The sequence below is a fragment of the Chionomys nivalis genome, chromosome 17 (assembly GCF_950005125.1).
Source record: "Chionomys nivalis chromosome 17, mChiNiv1.1, whole genome shotgun sequence".
Lineage (NCBI taxonomy): Eukaryota > Metazoa > Chordata > Mammalia > Rodentia > Cricetidae > Chionomys > Chionomys nivalis.
Window position 1 is genome coordinate 511,267 of NC_080102.1, and position 24,313 is coordinate 535,579.

At 42.7% G+C, this 24,313-nt stretch overlaps 1 protein-coding gene across 3 annotated transcripts in view; it reads left to right on the forward strand.

Moving 5' to 3' along the window:
- Positions 1–10,535, forward strand: part of Ptdss1 (phosphatidylserine synthase 1) — a 56,861-nt gene extending 46,326 nt beyond the window's left edge. For 2 of the 3 annotated variants that reach the window (XM_057791960.1, XM_057791962.1), the window contains exons 11-13: positions 3,536–3,604; positions 4,616–4,685; positions 5,925–10,534. In XM_057791960.1, coding sequence (XP_057647943.1) covers positions 3,536–3,604; positions 4,616–4,685; positions 5,925–6,034 — 249 coding nt within the window. In that variant the 3' untranslated portion in view covers positions 6,035–10,534. Of the gene's footprint in view, positions 1–3,535; positions 3,605–4,615; positions 4,686–5,924 lie in introns of all 3 variants that reach the window. The other variant, XM_057791961.1, reaches the window with a different exon arrangement.
- Positions 10,536–24,313: the final 13,778 nt, after the last annotated feature.

Consider the following 24,313-nt stretch of genomic DNA (forward strand, 5'->3'; position numbering starts at 1 on the left):
TTATTACTCTTTTGGGGGCTGCTATCTACGCCATTTATCCCCATGGTGTAAGCACAGTAAGAACAAAGAAAAAAGAAATCTGGCCTCATAGCCAGATGTGTAAGAAAGGGCTCTGGCCTATTCCTTTGTCAGCCACATTTGCTGAGTGTCCTCTGAAGTCAGTGTCCTTCTGAGATCTCAAAAGAAGGGAGTCTCAGTTCTCCAATCGTCTGCCCCCTTCTCTACCAAGGAGGTTGCAATAGAGGTATGGTAGCAAGAGAAATATGAAACCTAATCCATATGCAAACTAGCGGTTCTCTACATGATAGAGTTTTGAAGAATGTGAAGGAGAGAATCATCAGCACCTTTAAGAGTAGCCCTCTGTGACCTAAGGCCTCCTGTGCTCTGCCATTTAGAGGTTCCTACCACTTCCCAGTTGCCACAAGCTGTGAGCCAAGACTAACATGGACCTCTAGGGACATTCAAGACCCAAAACAGCAAGTTCCACTGCCTTGCATGTTTCACAACCAAAAAGAATGGAAATAAGATCCCAAGACTTTTCATACCAAAGCCTTTACTTCTTCCTCTCAGAAGAGAGACAATTGTTATTCAATAAGAGAGCAGTAGGTTACACTGTGGCTACTATAGTACTCAAGAAACAAAGGCCCTCCGGGCGGTGGTGGCGCACGCTTTTAATCCCAGCACTCGGGAGGCAGAGGCAGGCGGATCTCTCTGAGTTCGAGACCAGCCTGGTCTACAAGAGCTAGTTCCAGGACAGGCTCCAAAACCACAGAGAAACCCTGTCTCGAAAAACCAAAAAAAAAAAAAGAAAGAAAAGAAAAAAAACAAAGGCCCTAATTCTTTCCTCTGCTTGGCAAGGCACCACACACAGAATTTGAGATTAATGTGGAAGCCAGCAACTCATATGCTGGCTAATGAAGCTGTTGAATAATCATCATATATTTTAATGTTCATTACCATATTGTAAAGCCAAGCTGGATTCTGCATGCTCACTAATGCTGCATCCATGGGCACAGACTCACAGAGTTTTCTATTCTCCCTCATCCCTCTTTAAACAAAATCTATGCAATTACTATTTTAAATCCGGATCTTGACATTTTAAGTGGGTACTTGCCTACGTTTCCACAGGTATGCAAACCCATAAATTATAAGCTTTTGTGTCCTGAACCAAGTAGAATATAGGCCTCTTGTACCAGGTGAAGTGGTAGATTTGGCAACCCCATTAGGCCCTCCGTGTGGTGACCATGAAAATGGCACCTTTCCTTTGCCACCTGTCTGTTTTTGCCTGGTCCTTCTGCAGAACCAGCTCTGTCTGATGTTTCTGGTTGGAGAAAGCTCCAGCTACAGGGTGAAGGCACAAGCTTGGAGATAAGAAATTCAAGAGCTTGCACACCTGCCCTCTGGTGGTCAGAATGTGCAATAGCAGGCCAGTGGAGGTATTGCCGTCCTCCCAGGATCATTCTACAGCCAGTTCTTTGGGAAGAATTGTCTAAACTCCCTGTCCCAGTGTGAAGCTTGGGACATCCTGTTGTGCTCTTGTAAAAATCCTAACACAATGGAGGTTCACACGCAGTTGTACATTTCTGCTTGTTGCTATTTTTTCCCTTCCATGAGAAATGGCAAATTTAATGTTGGTATATGTTAGAAAATTTGGACAAGTATTAGAATATGTTGGAGGTTAGAAGTCGTTTACATTTTGTAACTGCAGTATATTCATTCAGGGCATAGTTTTTGTTGTGAGGGAATGTGAACTTCTCTTTAAAACTCATCATGTAGCGATCTGCTAGTTTGCATGTGGACTGGGTTTTGTGCTGTCAGTCACCATGCCTCGCATAGCCAACTGAAGCACCGAGGTGCATTTTTTTGGGTTTTTAGGAGAATACTGACTTCAGAGACTTAGCAAATGTTGAGACATGAAGGAATGGGCCAGAGCTTAGGCTCCAGTCAGTAGGGGGTAGGGTTATAATTCCGCTGCTCTTGCTTGTCTGCTTTTCACCTACCATTCTGTGTCTTTTCAGGGTGGGTGAGGCTGGCGTCTGATGCTCTCTGATGCCTTAGTTTCCTCATGGAGGGATCGCAGTAGAAAGATGTAAAACATAAAAACAGTGTCTTATTAGATCAATTATATCTTTAAAACTTGGACTTGGTCTATCAAGAAACCTATGTTCTGACTCCAGCTTTTCCCCACATCACCAGAGTCCCTGGAAGACATTCACCTCTCTGGGCTTTTTTTCCCTTTTTGTTAATGTGGGAAGATTAAGACTCTCTGAAGTGCCCTTCTAGATCTAAAGCTCTGATTCTCAGAAAGAACTAAAATTATTCTCCTAGAAAGAGAAGGTCCTGCCATGATTTCAGACCTGTCCCCTTGGTTGAGATGAGGTGATAGCTAACAACATACCTGAGTGTCCATAGGAAATAGTGTGAGCTCTCTGGGCATCAGGAATGGCTGAGTATAAGTGTTCTGGAGAGCAGGCTGTTTTTTGTTTGGTTGCTTTTGTTTTCTTCACTTACTCTTTCTGGTCCCTCCTTGCCCCCCTCATACCCATTTTCTGCTCACCCTCTGGTTCCCTTTGTCCTTTGCTACTCAGTCTGGGCAGCCAAAGACTTTTCCTAAACTTAGTTTTTTTTTTGACACATTTTGAAAATTTGGATTCTCAGTATCCGTGAGAGGTGGGTTCCATGCCCCCACCCTTGGGATACACAAATCCAGTAGCTATTAATTCCTACATTCTCAATGTTATGCATGTCCTTCTATAGCATTTAAATCATATGTAGATAAAACATAAATACTGTATAACTTGTTTTTTAGGCAATGATGATGAGTATTTAAAAACCTTTATGTTTGGTACAAATACATTTTCTTTTCTCATAATATTTCTGAACCAGTTTGTTGACTCTGAGGATGGGAAACTCTGCATGCAGAGGGCTAATTATCTGTGCTTTTGTTCTTTCACTGGCGTTTTATTTAAGGTGTAGCACTGCCTTGGTAAACAGTCAAGGTTGAGGTAGAGATGCCTGGCTTCTGGGTAGCCACTCATCTCACTCAGGCTGTTACAAAGTAATTTCAGTCTCTTTGTTTTCCTGTCTACAAAAGCAAAAGCAACAGGGGTCAGAGTGAGGAAACTGGCACCAAAAAGCCAGGGCTGTAAGTGTAGCATTGTTGCTCTTGCTTGGTCAGTAGGGATGCCTTCCCAGGCCTTGTTATGATGAGGCTGAATGAGGCTTTTCCATCCAGAAGTTTTCTTTCTTAAGCTGAGTCTCTGGACTCTCTGGGTAGAGCCACATGTCTGGTCTCACCATAGCCCGTCTTACAAATGGAGTAGATATGGCCTGCCCAACCCCAGTCCACCAAGTCTGTTCATGCTCTTCTCAGTCTCATCTCCGCCACATCCAACCATTTTGAAGCCTTGACCTGAAGACAGATGGCAGAAAGGCACTGAGCTGTCTTCTGGATTCTTCCAGAAACCCAATTTCTGGGAAGTGAAGTATGTGCACTCTTATTTATAAAGGGGCATTGCGTTTTTCTCTCTTCCAGGCCTTCACCACATTCCTGTGTCTGTACGGCATGGTTTGGTATGCAGAGCACTATGGCCACCGGGAAAAGGTAGAGGTGGAGAAAGACTTGACTTTCATTTAAAAGACCCAGCAGGTAGCCCAGACATTCAGAAGGAAATAAATAGCATAGCAGCCTCAGGGAGTAATGTCAGTCCTGCCATATAGAAACTTAACATGTCAGAATGTGCCCTTGCTACACAGCTGTGCTTGCTTGTAACTGCCCTGCCTGATCAGTATTTTTATCCTCCTATTGCAAGGTGTTTAAATCTTAGTTATTTAAATCAAATTTTAAAAATTAGCTAAAACAAATGTAGAAATGAGAAACCCCTGAACCCGTTTTCAAGGTTTTCTTATATTCTGGCTCTTTTGCTGCTTCAGGCCTTTTTATATGTCCCAGTCCAGGCTCCCCACCTGCACTGCCTGCCCCTTACAGTTAAAGTAGAGAATGACTTGAGTGGGTTTTAACACTAGAGTAGTCCTGGGGATTATTGTATTTGGGGTGCATGTGTTGGTTGGTTGTTGGTGTGTGGGTTTATTTATGTGTTCAGGAGGATGTGGGTGGGGGAGATGTTTTGTGGAAGCCACAGGCTAACATCAGACATCATCAGATATCATTTCTCTCTGTGCACTTGTCCACTTTTTTTTAGTCCCTTTCACTAGTTATATATAACAAGCATGAAACACTCTGCCAGGCTTTTTAATTTGTGTTCTAGAGACTGAAGTTAGGTGTCAGACTGTTACAGAAAACACTTTCCTGACTTAGCTATCTCTCCAGCCCTCTCTTTGTTTAAATAAAGATAAAGCCATTCTTTATTCATAACTTTGAGCTTGGATGTCTGTGTATGTATGTGTTATCATGGTCAAACCCAGGGCCTTGCCCGTGCTGTATCTCAGCCTCAGAGCTCATGCTCTCTAGAAAGTTGCTTCTGTGTGGTTTTCTAGCTGAGAAATACAGCATGAATCTTTGTCACACTCAGCCAGGGTTCACTTTTTTTTTCATCCTGCCATTCCTCTCAGGACTGACCTAAAGTTTACTCACTAAGCCTGTGTCTCTCTCTAGACCTACTCAGAGTGTGAAGATGGTACTTACAGTCCAGAGATCTCCTGGCATCATGGGAAAGGCTCAAAAGGTAACAACTGTCTTGCCCATTGTTTAAAGCGTTGTTGAGTCATCTATACCCTCAGACTTACTGTGGAGATTTGGGGCCAGTATTCATCTCCTGAACTTTAGCGAGGAGTCTACTTATCAAATCTCACCTGCCACTTACTAAGAAACACAAGTTTTCACAGACTCTGTCCAGATGGTTGCTTTGTGAGATGAGTTTCCACACTGGGTTCTTCTTTCCTCAGGCAGGAAGGCAGGGGACTTCAAGCTCCATAATGGGAGCGCTCTCTCTCTCTCTCTCTCTCTCTCTCTCTCTCTCTCTCTCTCTCTCTCTCTCTCTCTCTCTCTCCCCGCTTTCAAAGTAAGTGAAAATGCTTAGAGAGGGCTATGTGCCCCTGAGAGAGGGCCTTTCAGACTGACCTTATCTGCTTCCATCCAATTACATATCCGCCCTGGGCCTTCTGGTTCTCCAGTAGAAAGAATTCATGAGTGGAAGATATACTGCTTATGAAGAACGGTTTTTTAAAAAAAAAGAAAGAAAAGAAAAACAGTTCAGATTCAGAAAAGTTTGTAGTATGACAAAGGCAGACCAGACTCTGGGCCTTTGGGGAATGGAGTAAGTCTTTGGTAAATATTTCTCATGGAACTGAAACATAACTCTGGGGGAGAGGGCAGAGGGCAGTTAGACTTAGCCACTGGTGTAGGGACTGGCCACAGGCTCTATCAGAGGAAAGAGTCAACTCCGTGTTACAATGTCACCTCAGGCTGTCACTCACAAGCAGCAGGTACCTGACTTGTAAAGATGTTGATATCTCTGCTAATAATTTTAATTTAATGAAGTCAAGAATCTTTTCCGACTGAGAGCTTACAAAGCCCGTTTAACAATTCAATGTGTACAACTTGGGGGAATCTGTACTGTTGTTGTAAGCATAAGATGAATACTGATGTTGCTGAACTTTTATAATTGTCCCTTTTTGGGCTTTCATTTGTACTCTCAATTCTGGTCCTCATGACTGTGCTGTGTCCAGTCTATTTTACTATTTTACATACTGCCAGAATAAAAATTCCTCAGGACCCAGGTCTTATGGGGGGGAGGGGCAGTTAATTTATTGATGAGGCCACTAGAGGGAGAGCAAGTGTTGGGTAAGAGCTGGCTTCTAGACAACAGGCTAGGGAAAGCTAGAAAGGGAGAACCACAGATCTCAGGAACCAGCAGCAAAACGCAGAGGTCCCTAGTGATGGTGTGTTGGCTTCCTTTGGACAGGTTCTGAAGACAGCCCACCCAAGCATTCAAGCAACAATGAAAGCCATTCTTCCAGAAGAAGGAACCGGCATTCCAAGTCCAAAGTCACCAATGGAGTTGGAAAGAAATGAAGGAACCTAGTTAATCTCAGATGTTCCAGAGAGTGCCTAGACATGAGAGGGCAACAAAACACACTCAGACCTTCCTATGTGGAGATCAAAATGTACAGAACTTACAGAAGGAACAGAAGGGACTTTGGGGATTATGATTTAAGAGTGTAAGTCTTATCTCCCATTGCCCTGAACACACATTAGATTGGCCATGGCTTGGGGTACTTTGCCTACAGGAGGTATCTTCTAACTTCAGCACATGCCGTGTGGTTGCTGATCTCTATACAGTGTGCTGGGAGCATAGGATAGCTGTTTGCTCCTGGTTGCCAGCAATGGCTCTATGCTCATGTGTCTTGTGGACGCTGTATAAATAACTTCGTTCAGATGCCGACTTAACCAACTGGTTAATGAGCTGCTCACTGGGTTTTATTTTTATGAATCTGCCTTTCCATTTGACTGATTAAGTTCACTTTGCTTTTTTTATCTTTTATTTCATGTTTCAAGTTAAGATGCTTAAAAGAATCCACTGCTGAAATTGGGGTTCCTTCTAGAGAAAGGGTGGGGGAGCTTTTGTGTCCCTGCTTAGCATACTCAGTCCCTAGCCACATGACAGATGACCAGCAGTCTAAGTTTGAAGGAGGCTGACTGCTTGCACTGGAGCCTGAGCTTCGGATTGGAACCTGTTCTGTTCCATTCCAAACACTGTTTGTCCAGCCCGAGTGTACAAAAGCGACCCTGCTGCAGGAGCTGGGGCACTGCAGCTTCTCTCCTGCCAGGTGCCTTTCCTGTGTGCTTGGTTTTCCTTCTGTGGTATGTTGCCTACTTTGTCTTTCTGTCTCATGTGAGGTGCTAGTGAGTATTAACTTTCATCTGTGCCATGCTCTCCTAGAACATTCTCCCACCCTGGATCCTTGTTTTAAATAAATCAATTCACATGAAAAACTTCTCAAATATCTGTCTGTTAAAATGGTATTTCTTCATACCTTTTTGATCTTTGAACTGTTTATAAGCAGCCTCACATTTTACAATTGACTTTGGGATAATAAATATGTGTGTGTTTTATAGTTTGAAAAGAAAAAGAAACAATATTTTAAAAGGGCTTATAAGTATATGTCCTAGTCTGAATGTTCCAGAGTGATCCACAGGAAGTGTAGCCATTGTCTGTCACTATGGTCATGCTTATTAAGTCGGATTTTCTTTCTCAAACAAGTGACCTGCACAGATACAGACTTGCTAGCCCTTTCCCTTATTTCCTGGAGCACAATGATTTTTGTGTCTTTGCCCCTCTTAAAGGAAAATTTTGAACTATAAAGTTAGGCTGACTGCTTGTACTGGAGCCTGAGCTTCGGATTGGAACCTGTTCTGTTCCATTCCAAACACTGTTTGTCCAGCCCGAGTGTGCAAAAGCGACCCTGTTAGAGGAGCAGGTCCAAAAATTTGTATGTGTCTTACTGGTTCTATGGCATGTCATAGAATTTATAAGGGTTTCCAAGTCCATATTCCAGGAGAGTTTCCTTCTTTTAAAAAAGAATTCCCTGATGAGAGGGTTAAATGAATCATGAACAGGCAGGGTCACAGTCAGTGCTCTGGGTGACCACTTGATTTAGAGTTACCCACAGACTTACCTCTTCAGCCAAACATGTCCTGAGAAGAGCATCTGCAGCAACTGGCCCACACTGGGAGTCCAGGGCAGGCCATAACTCTCAGCTTCCCCACCGCGTTCCATGAATGTGTTTAAAGTGGGACAAAGCATTGCATGCTGCATATACTACCTGTCATTCCCCATCCCTTGTTTTCACAGTTCTGGAATTGATTTCAGGGCCTCCTATGTGCTAGTCAAGAGCTCTGTTGCTGAGCTTTGTCTTTTTTGCATTCCGTTTAACAAGCTTTTGTAAACATGGTATGACTTTAAAACATCACTTTGCTTTGTAAGTAGGTGAGTTTGTTTTGTTTCTGTGCAATTTTGATGAGTCCAAAAATTTGTATCTGAGTTTCCAAGTCCATTTTCCAGGAGAGTTTGGTCTGGTATTGTAGGATTCATCTAGTAGTTGGCTCAGCTTCTCCAAAGGGGCACATGGCCCATTTTTTTACAACCAGACAGTTAAGTGCCTGTGGAGTTAGTTGGTGGTGAATTTGACATTGCTGTGGTATGCACAAGAACCAAAGTACATATGAGGCAGTGTTTCCTCTCTGGTTTTGTAGGAAACAGCTAGGAAAGCACATTGAGTTCAAAGTTTCTTTTTCCTCTTTGAGCAAGTGCTCTTAGCTGCTGTATTGACCAAACCAACACTTTCTATGACTGTGTTACTGTTACTTGTCTACACCATACCACTGGTCCTAGCCTACATTTCTACCCATCTCTGGAAATTGATCCCAGGTTGATGAACGTAGAATACATGTTCCAGAGGCATCCTTCAGGGAGTGGTAACTGTTAAGTCACCTCATGACCCACTTGGCAGATTGATGTCTTTAAAAATACTACTGTTGAGGGTGTAAAGCAGGAGGAAATTTTTGTGGTCTTTCTCCCTAATTAACATTGTACTGAGTGACAGACCCTCTTTCATTTTTATCATCCTTGATCCCTACAGACCTCTCTTTCTTCCCTCTTGTTCCTTTCACCGCTCATAAAGAAGCCTTGACCAGCTGTTCTCCCTCCCATCCTCAGATATATTACTGCCCTGTCGAGCATTTCGAAGATACCCAACATCTGGGAAATGACAGTCTTCACTAGGACTGCCTCTGTGGTGAACTTGGACTTCAAGTTCTCACCCAAGAAAATAAAAGTGGTCTCGCCTTCCTGGTCCCCACTCAGAAGCCACTTGCCTCAGAGCATTCTGAGAAATGTTACCTGCTCTGTTAAGGCCTGCATTTTGGAATGGATTTCTAGAATATATGGGGTAAATGGTGCATTTCGAGGTCCTCAATGAGAGTGACTAGTAGGGAAGCTGAGCAGAGAGGAGAAGGCTTACTACTAGATAAGAAATAAGTGGGGCCTTTGGGAGCACACTGCAGTGCAGCCTCTGAACACTGTGTTAACATCCATTGGCTGTGCTCAGTCACTCTCATAGGACTACTGGGCCTACCACTGTGTTTACCAGGTGAGTGTGACTTAAACATTCAGAAAGTCCACAGGTGGACTATTGTACCTGCATATTTCTTATTTCTGTGATGGAAAAAGACCTCTGGCTCCTGCATCCCATCATCCAGTGGAAACTTCTTTTCTTTATGCATATGCATGTTTCTATGATTACATTTGAGATCTGGTTCTTTGCAGTCAGTATTGGAATGACTGATACTGACGGGCCACAATCTTACAGCTCATCCTAATTACTAGATTTTTGTAACTTTTATTCTAAACCTTATGGTAAGATGATCACAGGTAAAGGCTGCAATATTTTTTTTTTGTTAGACTTTGGAATTTGATGCAATAAATAAAATGGATTTTTAATTTTGCCCTTCTGTGAACATAATTCGTTAGCATATATTGATTGTACAAAATACTTGGTTTCATTATGACATTTTCATATGTGTATTCATTGTACTTTGATCATATTACCCATTGCTCTCTTTTGCCTACCCTCCTATCCAGATGGCCTATAGTCTTTTCCTAAATAATTTAAAGGAACTATTATCTACAATAGAAGAGGAAAAAAAGCTGGACTTGTCTTGTTTAGTTTGTAGGCATGCTGAATTATAAAAGATCTTTCTTGTCTGTGATGTCCACTAAAAATGCCTTTGGTCTACTTTAAAAATTTCAGTGGTGACTTTGTCTATCCTGCTATTACTTTTCTTGCAATGGGTTGGATATATTGGAAAAAAAAAAACCCAAGAGTTTTATATGTAGCCAAGCTGGCCATGAATTCACAGAAGTCTTCCAATGTCAGTCTCCTGAGTGCTGTGATTACAGGCATGTACCACATCACCAAGCTTGGTAGAAATTTAAAGCTTTCTGCTGTCTGAGGTGGCATATTTTGCCATATTTTCACACTATTCAAAGGTTTGCTATGGTCCAGGTCCCATCAAGACATCATGTGGCTCAGCTTAGCTTTCAACTCTTTGTAATCTGGTATCTCAGTATTCATGTTGAAAGCTAGTCTTTATGTTCAGTGTCCCTTACTAGCTAGAAAAGTGGGTGTTGAGCCAGCCTCCTGCTCCTAGTCCTAGCAAAGACTTCCAGGGTCCCAGCATGATTGCTCTCTTAAGGCAGAGAAGGTCTTAGCACTTCCCTTCCCCCGAGAGCTTAATAAGGACAGGAGCATCATGAAGAAAATGGCATTTGCTAAAGAGCATTGCTGTCCAGCAGAGTCAACTAGCTTGGGCGTCTCTAGCTATCTGGACTCATGCTTACATATTGTAATATGACCATGTTAATTACTGCATTTTCTTTGGTACTGGAATGTTATGATGTTGTTGAAATTATAAGGATTTGCATATTGTGGACTCGAGTAGCATCCTGGGACAATAAGAAGGTTTTCTACTAGATAGCCACACCCTCTCCTAGTAGTCAGACACTCCTGTTCCAGGGTAGAGAGCCCCCTTCCTTTTCTGGATGCTAAATAAAGGAGTCTCTGTGACTTCACAAATCACAAGAAATGAGGTCTTTTTTAAAGAAATGTGTCTTTAAAAGAACATGATTTCTTAAAATCTCAAACAAAAGAATCAAAAAATTACATTGCTGTATGTATAGCACACACAATATACTAGTGCCTTTGTCTTGAAGACTTGTTCTCTGTGGGGCTCCTGCAGCTGATCTAGTTATTTCCACTCTAAGAGAAGGCAAAATAGAGAATTTAGTCTTTCCCAGTAGTACCTGTCTAGAAAGAAAACCTCATTGGCCTGTGGCATAGAGCAATCAGACTGGTGAGACCAAAGCCCTTTGTTAGAGGCAGTGGGCCAAGTTGGGTACAGTACACATTTCTAGTATGGAAGCATTCTGTTGTCCTGCCTGCAATTTGGCCAAAATACCTAGATCAGCTGCAGGAGAAGTTTTGTAGCACCACAGAGAACAGGTCTTTAAGACAAAGGCACTAGGAACCTCTGAAATAACTCTGGATGTGGCTCTCAGAACCCTCATCTTCCCAGTAGCCTCCATAACACAGGGTTTGCTTCACTTGCCAGGTGCCAGAGTAATAGCCCAATTCCGAGGGAAGGCTGTCCCAGATCTTCACATGTAGGCATGTTCTGTGAGTCCTGTCAGTTCAGTGGTGTCTGCCTGTTTTCTGCGATGAGACGGCATGGAGCAGTTGAGCACTTACCCCAGACAATGGGCCAAGAAGGAGCTCTCAGTCAATTCAGGGCCCCAGGACTCTTCTTCCAGATGTCTGGACATATGACTTATGTTTCTGTCCTGTTTCCCCATTACCTGACTGAGCCTTTAGGACTCTACCCACAGCCCTCCTATACAGCATCATCAGCTCACAGATCTGGTGGACAGTCAGATCTTTGGAGAATCACACTCTTTATGTATCCCTCCTCCTTTCAGATCTTAGGGCCTCTGGGGTTGCCTTCATTTGAGATGACCAATCTTCCAATCCACTCTCCATATGTTGGCCACAAGGGAAATGACTGGTACTGGCAATTAGGGTCTGTCCACAACTCTTCCATCCCTTTGTACCTATAACCTGAAGCAGGCTAAGATGCCATCCCTAGACACAGGGTTCTGCCTCTCCATTAGAATTCTTTTTCTGGCCGGGTGGTGGTGGTGCATGCCTTTAATCCCAGCACTCGGGAGGCAGAGGCAGGCGGATCTCTATGAGTTCGAGGCCAGCCTGGTCTACAAAGGGAGTTCCGGGACAGGATCCATAGCTACAGAGAAACCCTGTCTTGAAAACACACACACACACACACACACACACACACACAAAATTCTTTTTCTGGAGGGTTGGTGTATGCTGTCAACCTCCAAGGCAATTTGTTCCTGATACTAGCTCCCTCTGCCAGCAGGAATATGATTTACAATCTGGAGAGGCCATAAAGCTCTAACCCTTCCCATCTGAAAAACAGTAAGTATGGGAAAGAATGTAAAGTATATATAACAAATTCCTATGGCCAGCAATAATAGGATGACTGGGATGGATTATATTTTTAATAATGGAGGCATATGGCTTTAATTTCTAATGGGCCCACCATATTTCTACAAAGAACAGATAACAGTACAATGTCCTGCTGAGATACAGTGTTTTTCCAAAATGGAAAATAGCACTTCTTGGATGACTCACTAAATCCTTCAAAGTACCCTTCTACACTGATGGGAATGGAACAGTAGGTGGCAGTAATATTCTAATACTTGTAGGATTAGTTGTCTGGTGTCAGTCGTGTGTGTGTGTGTGTGTGTGTGTGTGTGTGTGTGTCTGTCTGTCTGTCCGTCTCCCCCACCCCACCCCCTCCCAGCTCCCAAATTTCCCAGAAGGTTTGACTAGAATAGTTTTGTTTTCTTTGTTCTTTTGTCAGTGGAGATTCTGTTCAGGGTTCATACTGCTACTGTAAGCAGGAAAAACAGCCACAAAATTGTCCTGAAGCATGGTGGGTCAGCTCAGGCTTTGTTTTCACAAGCTGGGCAGCAGTGGCCCTTGACCAACCAAGAAGGGAGAGAGCCACTTGTTGCTGTGTATATTCCTTCTTTTAGAATCATCAGACCACAGAAGCTTGTGTGGTGTTGATTTTCCTGGTGTTGAGCATTTTCCCATTCAACCCAGTCTCCTCCCAGTTCAAAGTGGTGGGTGAAAGCTGAAAAAACATGCAGCGCTCAAACTTCCCAGGCTTCTGTCGTAATAGCCTGTCTCTGCCAAAGCACCTATTAAAGTCAACATGCGTCTGTTTTTCTTGGTGTGGTCAGGGACAGTTCTGACAGCAGAGCAGTGTGCATAATGTGTGTGTGTTGCTTAAAATCACAAGCATATCCACTCACAGAATACCCTCACAAACACCCATTCACTCACATACCCCTTTTGCCTTCCTGACATTTCCTGTGAGCCACATTTGGTTCATAAAATGTTAGCCTCAGCTGGAGTGTGAGGTATCCAGACTCACATAAGGCTTGAAGGAGAAGGACCATTGCGGTTTCCCAAAATGTCAGCGTCAGTGTTGACCACTCAAACCACCTCAGCTGAGGATCCCTTACTTAGTACTTAGTACTGTCTCTGCTAGAAATTTATATTTGTGTGCATCTAAAATTTCAACAGGAGGAGGAGATAAGTCTAATAATGGTAACAACAGAGAATGTGTATGTTAGCCTCATATTTGAAAGGGAAATGATAGGCATGGAGATAATAGCTCAGCAGCTATTACTGGCTACTCTTACAGAGGACCTGTGTTCACTCAGCACCCATATGGTGACTCACAACCATCTGTACCTCCAGTTGCAGGAGATAAGGTGCCTTCTGACTGCTTTAGCTACCAGGAGCACTGTAATATGCAGAAAAAACAGTCATACACATAAAAATTTTAAAAATAGCTTTAAAATATAGAGGGAAATGATATGAACAGAGGCCTGGGACTAGGTAGAAAACTCAGTTAGTAGAGTGCTTTCTCAGTAAAGTATATGAAGACATAGGTTTGGTAAAAGTCGGTTGTGGTGATGGATTTGATTAGCAAATGTAGGGATGGAAACAGGAGCTCACTCACAAGTCAGTCTGACTGAATTGGTAAGTAACAGGATCAGTGAGAAACCCTGTCTCAAAACATAGAGGTGGAAAGTGATGGAGGGATTCACTTGATGTTGCCCTCTGGGCTTCCACTTCCAGGCACACACAGAAGTTCTGAGAAAATGACTGCCTTAAAATGTGTTGCCATGTGAGTCAACTCACATTGCCCCTGGACTTTCAAATAATGATGCTGTAACAGCAGAATTGCCTTTTAGGTTTTGTTCAACCACATAAGCATAATTTCTGGTACTCTGCTACACAACTGACTGGCATCAGGACACTCACCCAAAATGAATGTTACAGAGTAAGTCCAAGAATGGAAAAAAAAAAAAACAACTACAGCATTCACTACTTCTGTTTTCCCATTTCACCTATTTCAGCCCTTGATTTGAGTTTTTTATTTTAAAAAAAGTTTCCAAGTTAGTTGATGTGGGAGTCCCCTCTGTGTGCTGTCATTACCATTAATGAATAAAGAAACTTGCCTTGGCCTGGTGATAGGGCAGAACTTAGGTAGGCAGGGAAGGCAACTGAATGCTGGGAGAAAGAAGGGCGGAGTCAGGTACAGCATGGATCCGCCATCAGAGATAGACATGCTGAAACTTTGCTGGTAGGCAATGGCCTCATGGTGATACACAGATTAATAGAAATGGGTTAAATTAAGATGTAAAAGTTAGCCATTAAGAAGTTAGAGCTAATGGGCCAAGCAGTGATATAATTAATACAATTTCTGTGTGGTTATTTCAGTTCTGGGAAGCCGGGACAAACAAGCGGTTCCCTCCTCCAACAGTTACAGAGATGAAGAAAATTCTTCAGTGTCCAGCTAGCTGGTCAGATTGGGAAAGAAAGGGAATATTTCCATTTCCCAAGCAAATTTTGTTGCATCAATAAGTTGTCAGATTTTACTGTTGAGTTGCTGAAGTGACTAGCAAGTGCTGCTTTTTGCCAAAATAATATTAAAAACTAACACTTGGGCTAGGCATGTGACCTGGTTGGTAGAATGCTGGCCTAGTATGCATGAAGCATAGGTTCAACCCCCCTGCACCACATAACTCACAGTGTGCTGCATGCCCACAATCTCAACACTTGAAAAGACAAGCAGAAGTTCAAGGCCATTCTTGGCTACATAGTAAGTTTGAGGCCAGCCTGGGTTACATAAAACTGTGCAATACATGAATAAAATGAAAACTAACAGTTGAGCTGGGAATATAGCTCAGTGGTAGCTAGAATGCATGAGAGTCAGGGTTTAAGTCCCAGTACTACAACAATAAAAAAAATTTAAAGCTAATACTTAGGCTAACTATGCATTAGGCTAACCATGCACCAATAGCTATGCATAGTGATTCCCATGGGTCATCTGACTTAGATTTGAAGAACTTGTAACTAATTCCAGACTGGATTTAGAATCACAATAGAAACAGACCTCTGAATGTGGGTGTTACCAGAAAGGTTTAACTAAAGTGAGAAGACCCACTCTAGAGGTAGGCTGTATGTGTTCATGGACTGAAGAAAATGAAAACAAGTTGAACACCATCCTGCATCTCTCTGTTTTCACTCCTTGAACCCCTGCCATCATGCATTCCCCTCCATGATGTTCAAAGTATATGTTCAAAATAGGAGCCAAAATAAGCCTCCCTTTCTTCAGTGGTTTTGTCAGGTATTTTGTTGAGGTAACAAGAAAAGTCACTAATAGAAGGTGATCTCATTCCCACTGTTTCTACAGAAGCTTTTGGTCCTCTGGCCTAGGCACATCAACCATGGGGGGGGGAGCCTTTCTTTTACTTAGTGTTAATTAGAAAATACCTTAAGCTGGGTGTGATGGCACATGCCTTTAATTCCAGCAACCAAGAGGCTAACTCTGAAAGTTCCAAGCCAGCCATGTCTATATGATAAGACCCTGTCTTAAAAAAAAATCAAAGAAAAGAAAATATCACAAGGTATTCGTTCTTTGAAAATAACTGAAAACTACTGGTTAGTTTAGGACTTGGACTAGGGCATGTGCCAGGAGCATACTTCCTTCCCCCATAACTGATTATTTTTGTCAGACCCCAAAGAAGGCCCAGAGTTTCTCCCTTAGTGACTGGTTCATGCATATCACTCAAAAATCCAGGCTTTGTGGGCCCTCTACTTGGGGTTTGCATCCTTGAAAAAATAAACACAAGAAGTTTTTAGGCATAATGTTTCACAAAAAGTAATGCCATGTGGCCTCATTGTTAGACTACCCCTGGAAGTCGTGGGAAAAAACCCTTGCCAAAGGAAGGGACCTGAAAGCATTGGTTTCATTAACACAGAAACCCCCCCCCCCCAGCAACCAAAATAACTCATTTCACCTGCTTAGAGTTCAAACAAGCTATATCTTGTATTTTTTTCATAAATTGTTCAAATCCCAAGATGTCATCATTTACAGGAAATGTAGTATTCCCTTAACCTCTGAGCCTTCTAGCCTACCCAAAATTTCTGAATATGGGTCTGATTATCTGTTCCTCAAGGTCAGCAAACTGTCTAGTCCTGTCAGTACAGTCCCACTCTGAGGTGCTACTATTCTTGCTGGCACAGCTGAAGCCATCAGACAAATGGTCTGCTCCTCCTCCTGGACCAGACTCAACCCTTATTGCTTATGGAGCCAACTCTTCCATCCAAGCACCTTCTTTCTTTGTGAGTAACCTTCCTTTGGGGTCTTCATATGTACCCAACACTGTCAGGATTTACTCAATCCGAGAAAGTCCTATAAGCACTGCTTCCAAAGTTAAAAAGTATAACCCTTAGTCCCTTTGTTCCCGTTGGTCTGCCTGCAGATCTGTTACTTCCCCTCTGGGCTTCTTGATGATAGGGAGTGTGGCTAACAAGTATCTTGCCAGGCACACAAAGCAGAACTGAAGTGTTTTGCTGCTGCAGTTTCCCAGTTCCCAGTTTTATTGTTCCTTGCTCTCGAGCTGGCAGTACTAAGGCCATCAGACCTGTCAGTGCACAGGAGCATCCCTGCTCCCATAGAAGTCTCTTCCCTCCTGGTGGGACCAGTAACCACTCTGGTCTTCAGATGGGAGCCGTGGTAGGGGTTCCAGAACCTATCTGAGCTGCAGAATCTGGGAGGTTGACTGCATCTGCTACGTATCTAAAGGTGTCTGTCTTGCAAGGCTACTCATTGCTTTAATGAGTACAGAACTCACAAGAAAAGGCACTTCCACTGGTGGTTGTACCCAAACTGATGTATCTTTCATCTTGCTAACTCTCCTGCTGGGACCAGTTTAGTTGAAGGAACTGTTTTTGCTTTTGAACACAAATGTTCTTTTTCTTGCATTCATTTACCAAAAGTTTACCAGATAAGCAAAAAATGGCCACTGAATTAAACGTTTTCATGTGAATAAAAATGCGGGTTGTTTTTTCTTTAAATGTGTTTACCAGAGAAAACCACTCTCACATGCAACATCCGTTTATGAGAGAGTACTTACACTACTCTAACTCTGGAGTAATGGAGCCAAGGACAAATCACTCATTGGCATCAGGGAGAAGCCAACCCTTCATTCTGCAAGATTATTACCCTGTAATCAACCCCCAGTTTCTTATGCTGATAGGAACCAGAGAGTTAGGTTGTATTAAAAGAAGACTGAGGAAATAAAACAGAATCATATATTTTCACTCCCTTTCCCACCCAAAGAAAGTTGCTCCCAGATGCTCTGCCTATTGTGCAGTCTCTGGTTCTAAACAGTTCAAGGAGGAGTTAGCCTGGGTTGTGCAAAATCATGTGCAAAAGAGGCATAGAAACAAAGAAGAACCATTGGAAAAGTCTGAGGGAGGAGAGGACTCAAAAATTTCCTAGGTCAAGAAACTGAGGCTCAAAGTAGGTAAAACACTAGCCTGAAACTAGCCTAACCAGAGCCAGGGTTCCCTCCCATACCAATTCGTTGGGTTCCTGCCCTCTGTGTGGTTTTTACCTACTGTTGCCAAAAGTCTTCTGTTGGTTGTGAATTGGGAGCCACTCCCTTTCTAACAGAATTCTTCCTCAACTTGCAAATTTTTCACCTCCAGGACCCAGATCTATTCTATCAGGGCTTCTATCATCAAGGGTTCCAAACTTTAAAGGTAATATGCAAAAAGAAGTTTACACAGGCGAGGGTACAATGTTAATTACTTTATTCTTGCTGTGACCAAAGTCCTGATAAGAAGCAATGTAAAGAAGAGGGGTTATTTTGGTATGGTGTTTGAGAATACAGTATACCATGGCAAGAAAATTACAATGGCTGGTCATATTGTACTCTCAGTGGGGAATCAGGGAGAAATGAATACTTGTACTCAGTTCACTTTCTCCTTTTTATTCAGTCTGAGTCGCCACCCATGCAATGGTACTGCCCACATTCAAGATGAGTCTTCCTTCCTCAGTTAAATCTTTCTGGAAACTCATAGAGCAACATCCAGAAGTGTGTTTTCATGATTTATGATTCTCAATTCAGTCAGGTTGAAAATGAGGATTGACGATCGGAAGAGTGGCAGATACCCCTTCCCAGTGAAGCATTTTGGATGGCCAGATATGAGGTGACCTGTTGTTGTAGGGAGAGGCTGCATGTTCGTCTCAGCTGCCCAGCTATCTTACACCCAAAATAACCACACAGAAACTGTATTAATTAAAACATTGCTTGGCCATTAGCTCTAACTTCTTATTGGCTAACTCTTACATATTAGTTTAATTCATCTCCATTAATCTGTGTATCGCCACGTGGTAGTGGCTTACTGGAGATTTTAACCAGTATCTGTCTCAGGCTGAGAATCCATGGCTTCTCTTGGACTCTGCTTTCTTCCTCCCAGAATTCAGTTCTGTCTTCTCCACCTGCCTAAGTTATGCCCTATCAACGGCCCAAAGCAGTTTCTTTATTAACCAATGAAAGCAACACAAAGACAGAAGGACCTCCTACACCAACCTGTGGTATTTAGAAAGTTCCAAGGAGGGCCAACAAGATGGCTCAGCAGGTAAAGGCACACATCACCAAGAGAGATGACTTGAGTCTAATCCCCAGAACCCACATGGTAGGGCCAAACCAATTCTCACAGTTGTTATCTGACCCTGCAACGTGCTCCATGGCATGAATGGCATATGCACGCACATACACACACACCCCACTTAATAAATGCAATTTTCAAAAAGAGACAAGACTGAAAAACAATGCTAAAGGTAAAGCTTTCAAATGGATGTGAAGGACAAAAAGGAGAAGGGAGAATGGGTGTCCATTTCTGGCAAAAAAGCTTAGCATGCTGGATCTTCCTGCTACAGACCCTATGATTGCACTAGGCCTTTACTTTGTCTTCCTGAATTGAAGATAGAAAAGCCTCCCCCCCCCCATTTATTAAAGTGCTCAGCCAACTAGGCTATATGCCCAGGCTGTTCCATACTCACCAGGTCTCCTAAGTCAAGCTTTGGCCTCTATTTGTCCTGGTAATTTTCTCTTTACATCTCTGCATTCAATTATACTGGCCTATTATGGTCATACCATGAAACTACATTAGGGCCTCCCTCATTATATCCTGTCCCCTTCACCAAAACTAGGCAAGTTATCTTCTTGGAGGATCTACCTTTTCTGAACAGCAAGAAGTCTCAGGGAGGAACAATTGGTGTTTGTTAATTCTCTTGGACTAGTCAAGTCTTTACCACCGTCTAAGGTTTTGTTTAAATGAATTATTAGATTGGGTGTTATTGCAACATTCAGTCATAGAACATTTGTGGAAAAAGTATCAACCAGAAATTTTATGTTTCTTCTTGTACAAAGTCTGGAATCTCTATGCATCTTGTAGTGCATATCAGTCATTCCTAGTGCTACTGTCAGTCACCTGTAGCTGGTAGCTGCATCATTAGATAGTGAAACAAGCATCAACAGCCGACACTGACAGAGCAAACATCAGGCATCAGACACTGTTGAGAGTTCTTTACACAGAATGACTTTTTATCTTCAAAGGGCCCTCAGGACACCCAAACTCGAGGAGCTTGTCTGAGGTTAAGAACACAGCAGCGAAGTGGAGAGCTGGACACATGCATTCTGGATCCAGAGCTTAGCCTTAACTATTGTGCTGTGGGAACCTTTGTCAAACTCTTCCCTAGGATGCCTTTCTTACTATCTGGAGTCTGAACTTCATAGGATATTGCCAGAAGTTTCTTTGGTGGACCTGGAGTAGCAGAACCATAGCTGGTCAGGCTTTAGGGCATTGGGTATCTGTCTTGTAAGCTTGTGTTTCTCTGCTTTCCTGTGTGTTTGGTAGAGATGGGTTTTATGAGCAGCAGAAAGAAACTTGTGTTTGCTACACACACAGACACACACACACACAAACATGTGTGCATGCATGCACGCACGCATACATGCACACACACCTGCATTATTCTATCCCATGTTTCCATTAGGAAGGTAGTGGTCCTGGTGAATCAGAACAAAACACAGCTGTAACGAAAGATCCTGTCCTGACACACACATCTAATAAGATTTGTTTTGAGGACTTTGCTGGTGAAATGCCTGCATTCCAATAACTTTTTCTCCTGAGTGTTCCTTAATCAAGACAGATTTCTTCATTTCCCGGGGCTCCCTCAAGATTATTCTGACAATTTCCCCATTAATTATCAAACTATGCCATGTTGCAAAATGATTACATTTGCTTCCTACCTAAGCGCTTCCCCTTATTTATGAGAAGTTTCATTTAAACTAATATGCTTTTAACTTGCTTAATTTCAGCACTTCCATAGAGGCTCCTAATGAGTTGATTCCTTGCTTGACTGGTCCCTTAACCTTTCCTTGTATTCTCTGTTTTGATTCTGCTGCCCAGGAAAGGAAAGGGCATGCTCCTGCGGTGTAGTGTTTGGTTGGAGCTTTTCTGAGTGATGGATAAACATAAATAGGTGACCTTGAGTCCAAACTACCCTCAAAAGTTGGGCCGCATTCCTTGTTTTAGAAGTGTGAAAATGGGACCACAAGAGTAAAACAACCTCCCAGTTTCAACTGTGCAGCTTAGTGAATCATATGAGTATACCCAGATTCCCTTTACAGAGGCCTCCTTATTATTATTTAATAAAGTGATGATTTTAGGCTATGACCCACAAGGCTAACAATATTATAATCTTAGAGCTGGTGATATGCTTCCTCCCAGATGTTGTCACCCTCTGACAGAGGGAGCAAGGGACTTGAAGACCTCTCAGTCCCGCCTAGTGGAGAAAAGCCTATGCCAAGAGCTCCTCTTTCTGGCACTGTCTTCCCCGAGGTGTCAGCTGGGTTACTTTGCTGGAGTGCTGGGAATCAGGTCAGTCTGTTCCTCTGATTAACCCTGATCTCATTCTGTTGGCAGCAGTCAGTAGCCAATGCCCTGCTGCTTTCCAAAAGCTGCCTACTAATGCCAGAGCACCTGGGAGGAGGAAGGTCATGAGTGCATACTGCACACATGAGCCCAGTTGGACTCTAAGAGGTTGCAATGCCCAGGGTCGCCCGAAGCTTTCACGTTGGTATCACTGTACTTCTCTTCCCATTTTATAGTTCAGGAAATCAAGGTGCATTTACAAGGATATGTACCTAGTCACTGGGAGAGTTGTCTCCAGAGCCTAAGGGCTTGGTTCCTTTGCTATCCTTAGCAAGGGTAATGGTGAGGAAGGAAATACTGGGTTATGTTTGCATGTCTAAGACTTTAGTAGTTTACATGTGGACATTCGTTGCAACCAGTGTTTATGGTACATTATACTCATACTCCTCTCTGAGTATATGTACTCAGCCATGGTGACCACACTCTACCCATAGACATAAATACATTATCCCTGACAGAACAACAGGTCTTTCCTGAGAATTTTCAAATTTGAACCGAGTAAAAATAGGTGGAAGAAACTAGATAAATGTGATCCCCAGACTACCCAGGGCATGCTATAGGTTAATAGAGCAAAAAATAAAAACAAAAGCGAGAATTCCAGTGGCATTTGAGTTTCCCATTAACCCCCGTAGTGCAACTCTTACATTTCCTACAACGCTAGTCAATGCTGAGGGAATTCATTCAGCCAATAGCTTTTGGGGCACCAGCCCTTATGGAATGGTCTGAGATGCTACATGTGGACTGATAAGTGGAAAGAAGTGTACTCGCTCTCTTGTTCTGGCTCTTGATTAGCATTAGGGAAGACCCAGGACTACAAAGAGCCTTAAAAGTTTTCGCCTTTAAGACTCCCTTCTAGTTAGAGATGCTATGAATAGCTAAAGGGGAACTAGAAATTTGAGGGTAAAGATCTGAGGAGTAAGAAATATACTCACAATAGGAATCGTCCATCCATATTTCTTTATTCTTCTTCCTTCTCTTCTTTCTCATTTCTATCAATTCTCCCTTGCTCTCTCTTGCTCTTTCTTCTATATCATTCTACACTGTCCCTCATTCTACCCATTACAAATGTTCCCAGTCATATATATTCTTAAATTCAGCAATTCCCAAGCCCTAGCAGGTTCCAGGGCCAGAATTCTTTTGTCCCATAGAAAAAAAAAGGAATTCTAGACACACACACACACACACACACACACACACACAGAGAGAGAGAGAGAGAGAGAGAGAGAGAGAGAGAGAGAGAGAGAGAGAGAGAGATCCATGGAAGTGTCTAGTACACATCTGGTGAACTCCTTATTGGAGAAAGTTAGTTAAGAATGGAATTAAATCATCAGGAAATTCTAGAGGGGAAGGTTAGTGTGCTATGTTGATCTCTCATAAAGAAGCTGTGGCACGCCACCAACAAACAGCAGGAAGCTGTGTGGAACTCTCTCTCTCTCTCTCCCTCTCTCTCTCCTGTGTGTGTGTGTGTATGTGTGTGTGTCTAGAATTCCTTTTTTTTTTTTTTTGGTTTTTCGAGACAGGGTTTCTCTGTGGCTTTGGAGCCTGTCCTGGAACTAGCTCTTATAGACCAGGCTGGTCTCGAACTCACAGAGATCCGCCTGCCTCTGCCTCCCGAGTGCTGGGATTAAAGGCGTGCGCCACCACCGCCCGGCCTAGAATTCCTTTTTAAGCTCTCTCAGGTTTTATGTGGATTTAGTGAATGGATTTAGTTGGAGTGCCAATTTGTAGTAAAAGGGCCATCCTTGGTTACATAACAAGTTTGAGGCCAGCCTGGGCTACATGAAACCCTGTTTTCAAAACAAACAAAAAAGAAATAAAATTACATAAATGATGATATCAGCAGCTGAATAGGGCACAGGTGGCAAAGCAGACTCAGAGGATGTCCATGGCAACAGTAGGTGCTAAGCTTGATTGCAGACAGCTCTGGTCCAGCTGGGGGCAGCTCCACAAAGCTAGCACAGTATGTTCCGACACTATGACTGAGGGTAAACTGTGCCATCACCTGCTCCTCACAGCCTCAGTCGTGACCACTCTTTCTGACTTGTACCTCATACCTGGTTCTTCCTGTTTCCAGTACAATCAGTTGCTAACTATTTTTATCTTTTGTCTTTGAATCACTCTGCAAATTTGACAGGACAGGAATTGACTTCCTGTTAGGACATGGGCACTTGTCCATGGAATCTGCTTCTTCCTGCTGCTCAGTGAAACTGGTCACCTTTGCCTACTCCCTCCTGGAATGGAAAGGAAGGATGGCTAGCACTGTTAAAAACAAACATAGGACCATGCTGCGGAAAATGGGCTCCTGCCAATTTGGCTGTGTTTACTCAGTAAATTCTTCTGCAAGATATCTAGATATCATAGTTAAAAGGAGATATAGGTACTAAATCCTCTCTACTTCTGCCCCCATCCTAAGTATTGAACTCTGATACACTAACAACTACCAATAAACATCAAGTATGATTTTCATTTAGGCCCCAAACCTTACCTCTGTGTCTGACTTATACTTTGCATGATGAGGAAATATTCTGTGAAAGAAATTCAGTAGATCTGCTGGTCAGAAGCAGGCAACAGAATCATGTGTTAGCTGTGGCACGTACAACTAGGTGTCTAAGGCTTAACAGGCCGTTAGAAAGGGTATAAGCCATTAGATGTAAAGAATTTTTAGAGTCTGCTGAAATGAGCATGGAGAGTCTAAATCATATTTCCAGGCATCTGTATAGTTTATATATCATTTTTGTCACTAACAAAAACTAATTTCTAGACTAATCATGCAAATGAACAAACCATCTATTGGTGAAAGGAGATGAGGATTGCTGAAGTTGTTGCAGGACCAGTTCTAGAGTGTGGGCTTCCAATAAGAGCCTTTAAAACCGGAAGAAACACTCTGGAGTGTGTGTTCCTCATTGGAGTACTTAATAAATTAATTAATTGCTTTTATGGTGCTGATTAAAGCTAAAGCACATTCCTTGACCCATGTTGAGGTTCGTAAAATGAATGACATGTAGTATTGTTCACATTCAGAACTTTTGCATAAGCTGTTCTGTGCATACAATATCCCCATCCTCTCCTCATGCATATGTCTGAATAACTCATACTCGGTCCAGAATTTAGCATGGCAATCACCTCTTCCAGGAAGCCTCCTTGATCTTTCCCTCACCAAAGTAAAGTTGAATGTCATTCTTATGAATCCCTTTAGCATCTTTACATAGCATTAACTCCTTATTTCTGAGAGTCCTTTGGTCTATCCCATTCATGTGATTTTTACTTCTAGTTTTTGTATCTTTAGTGCCAAGCAGACAAAGGTATTCCATTTGCTCATAAAATTGATTTCTTGTTT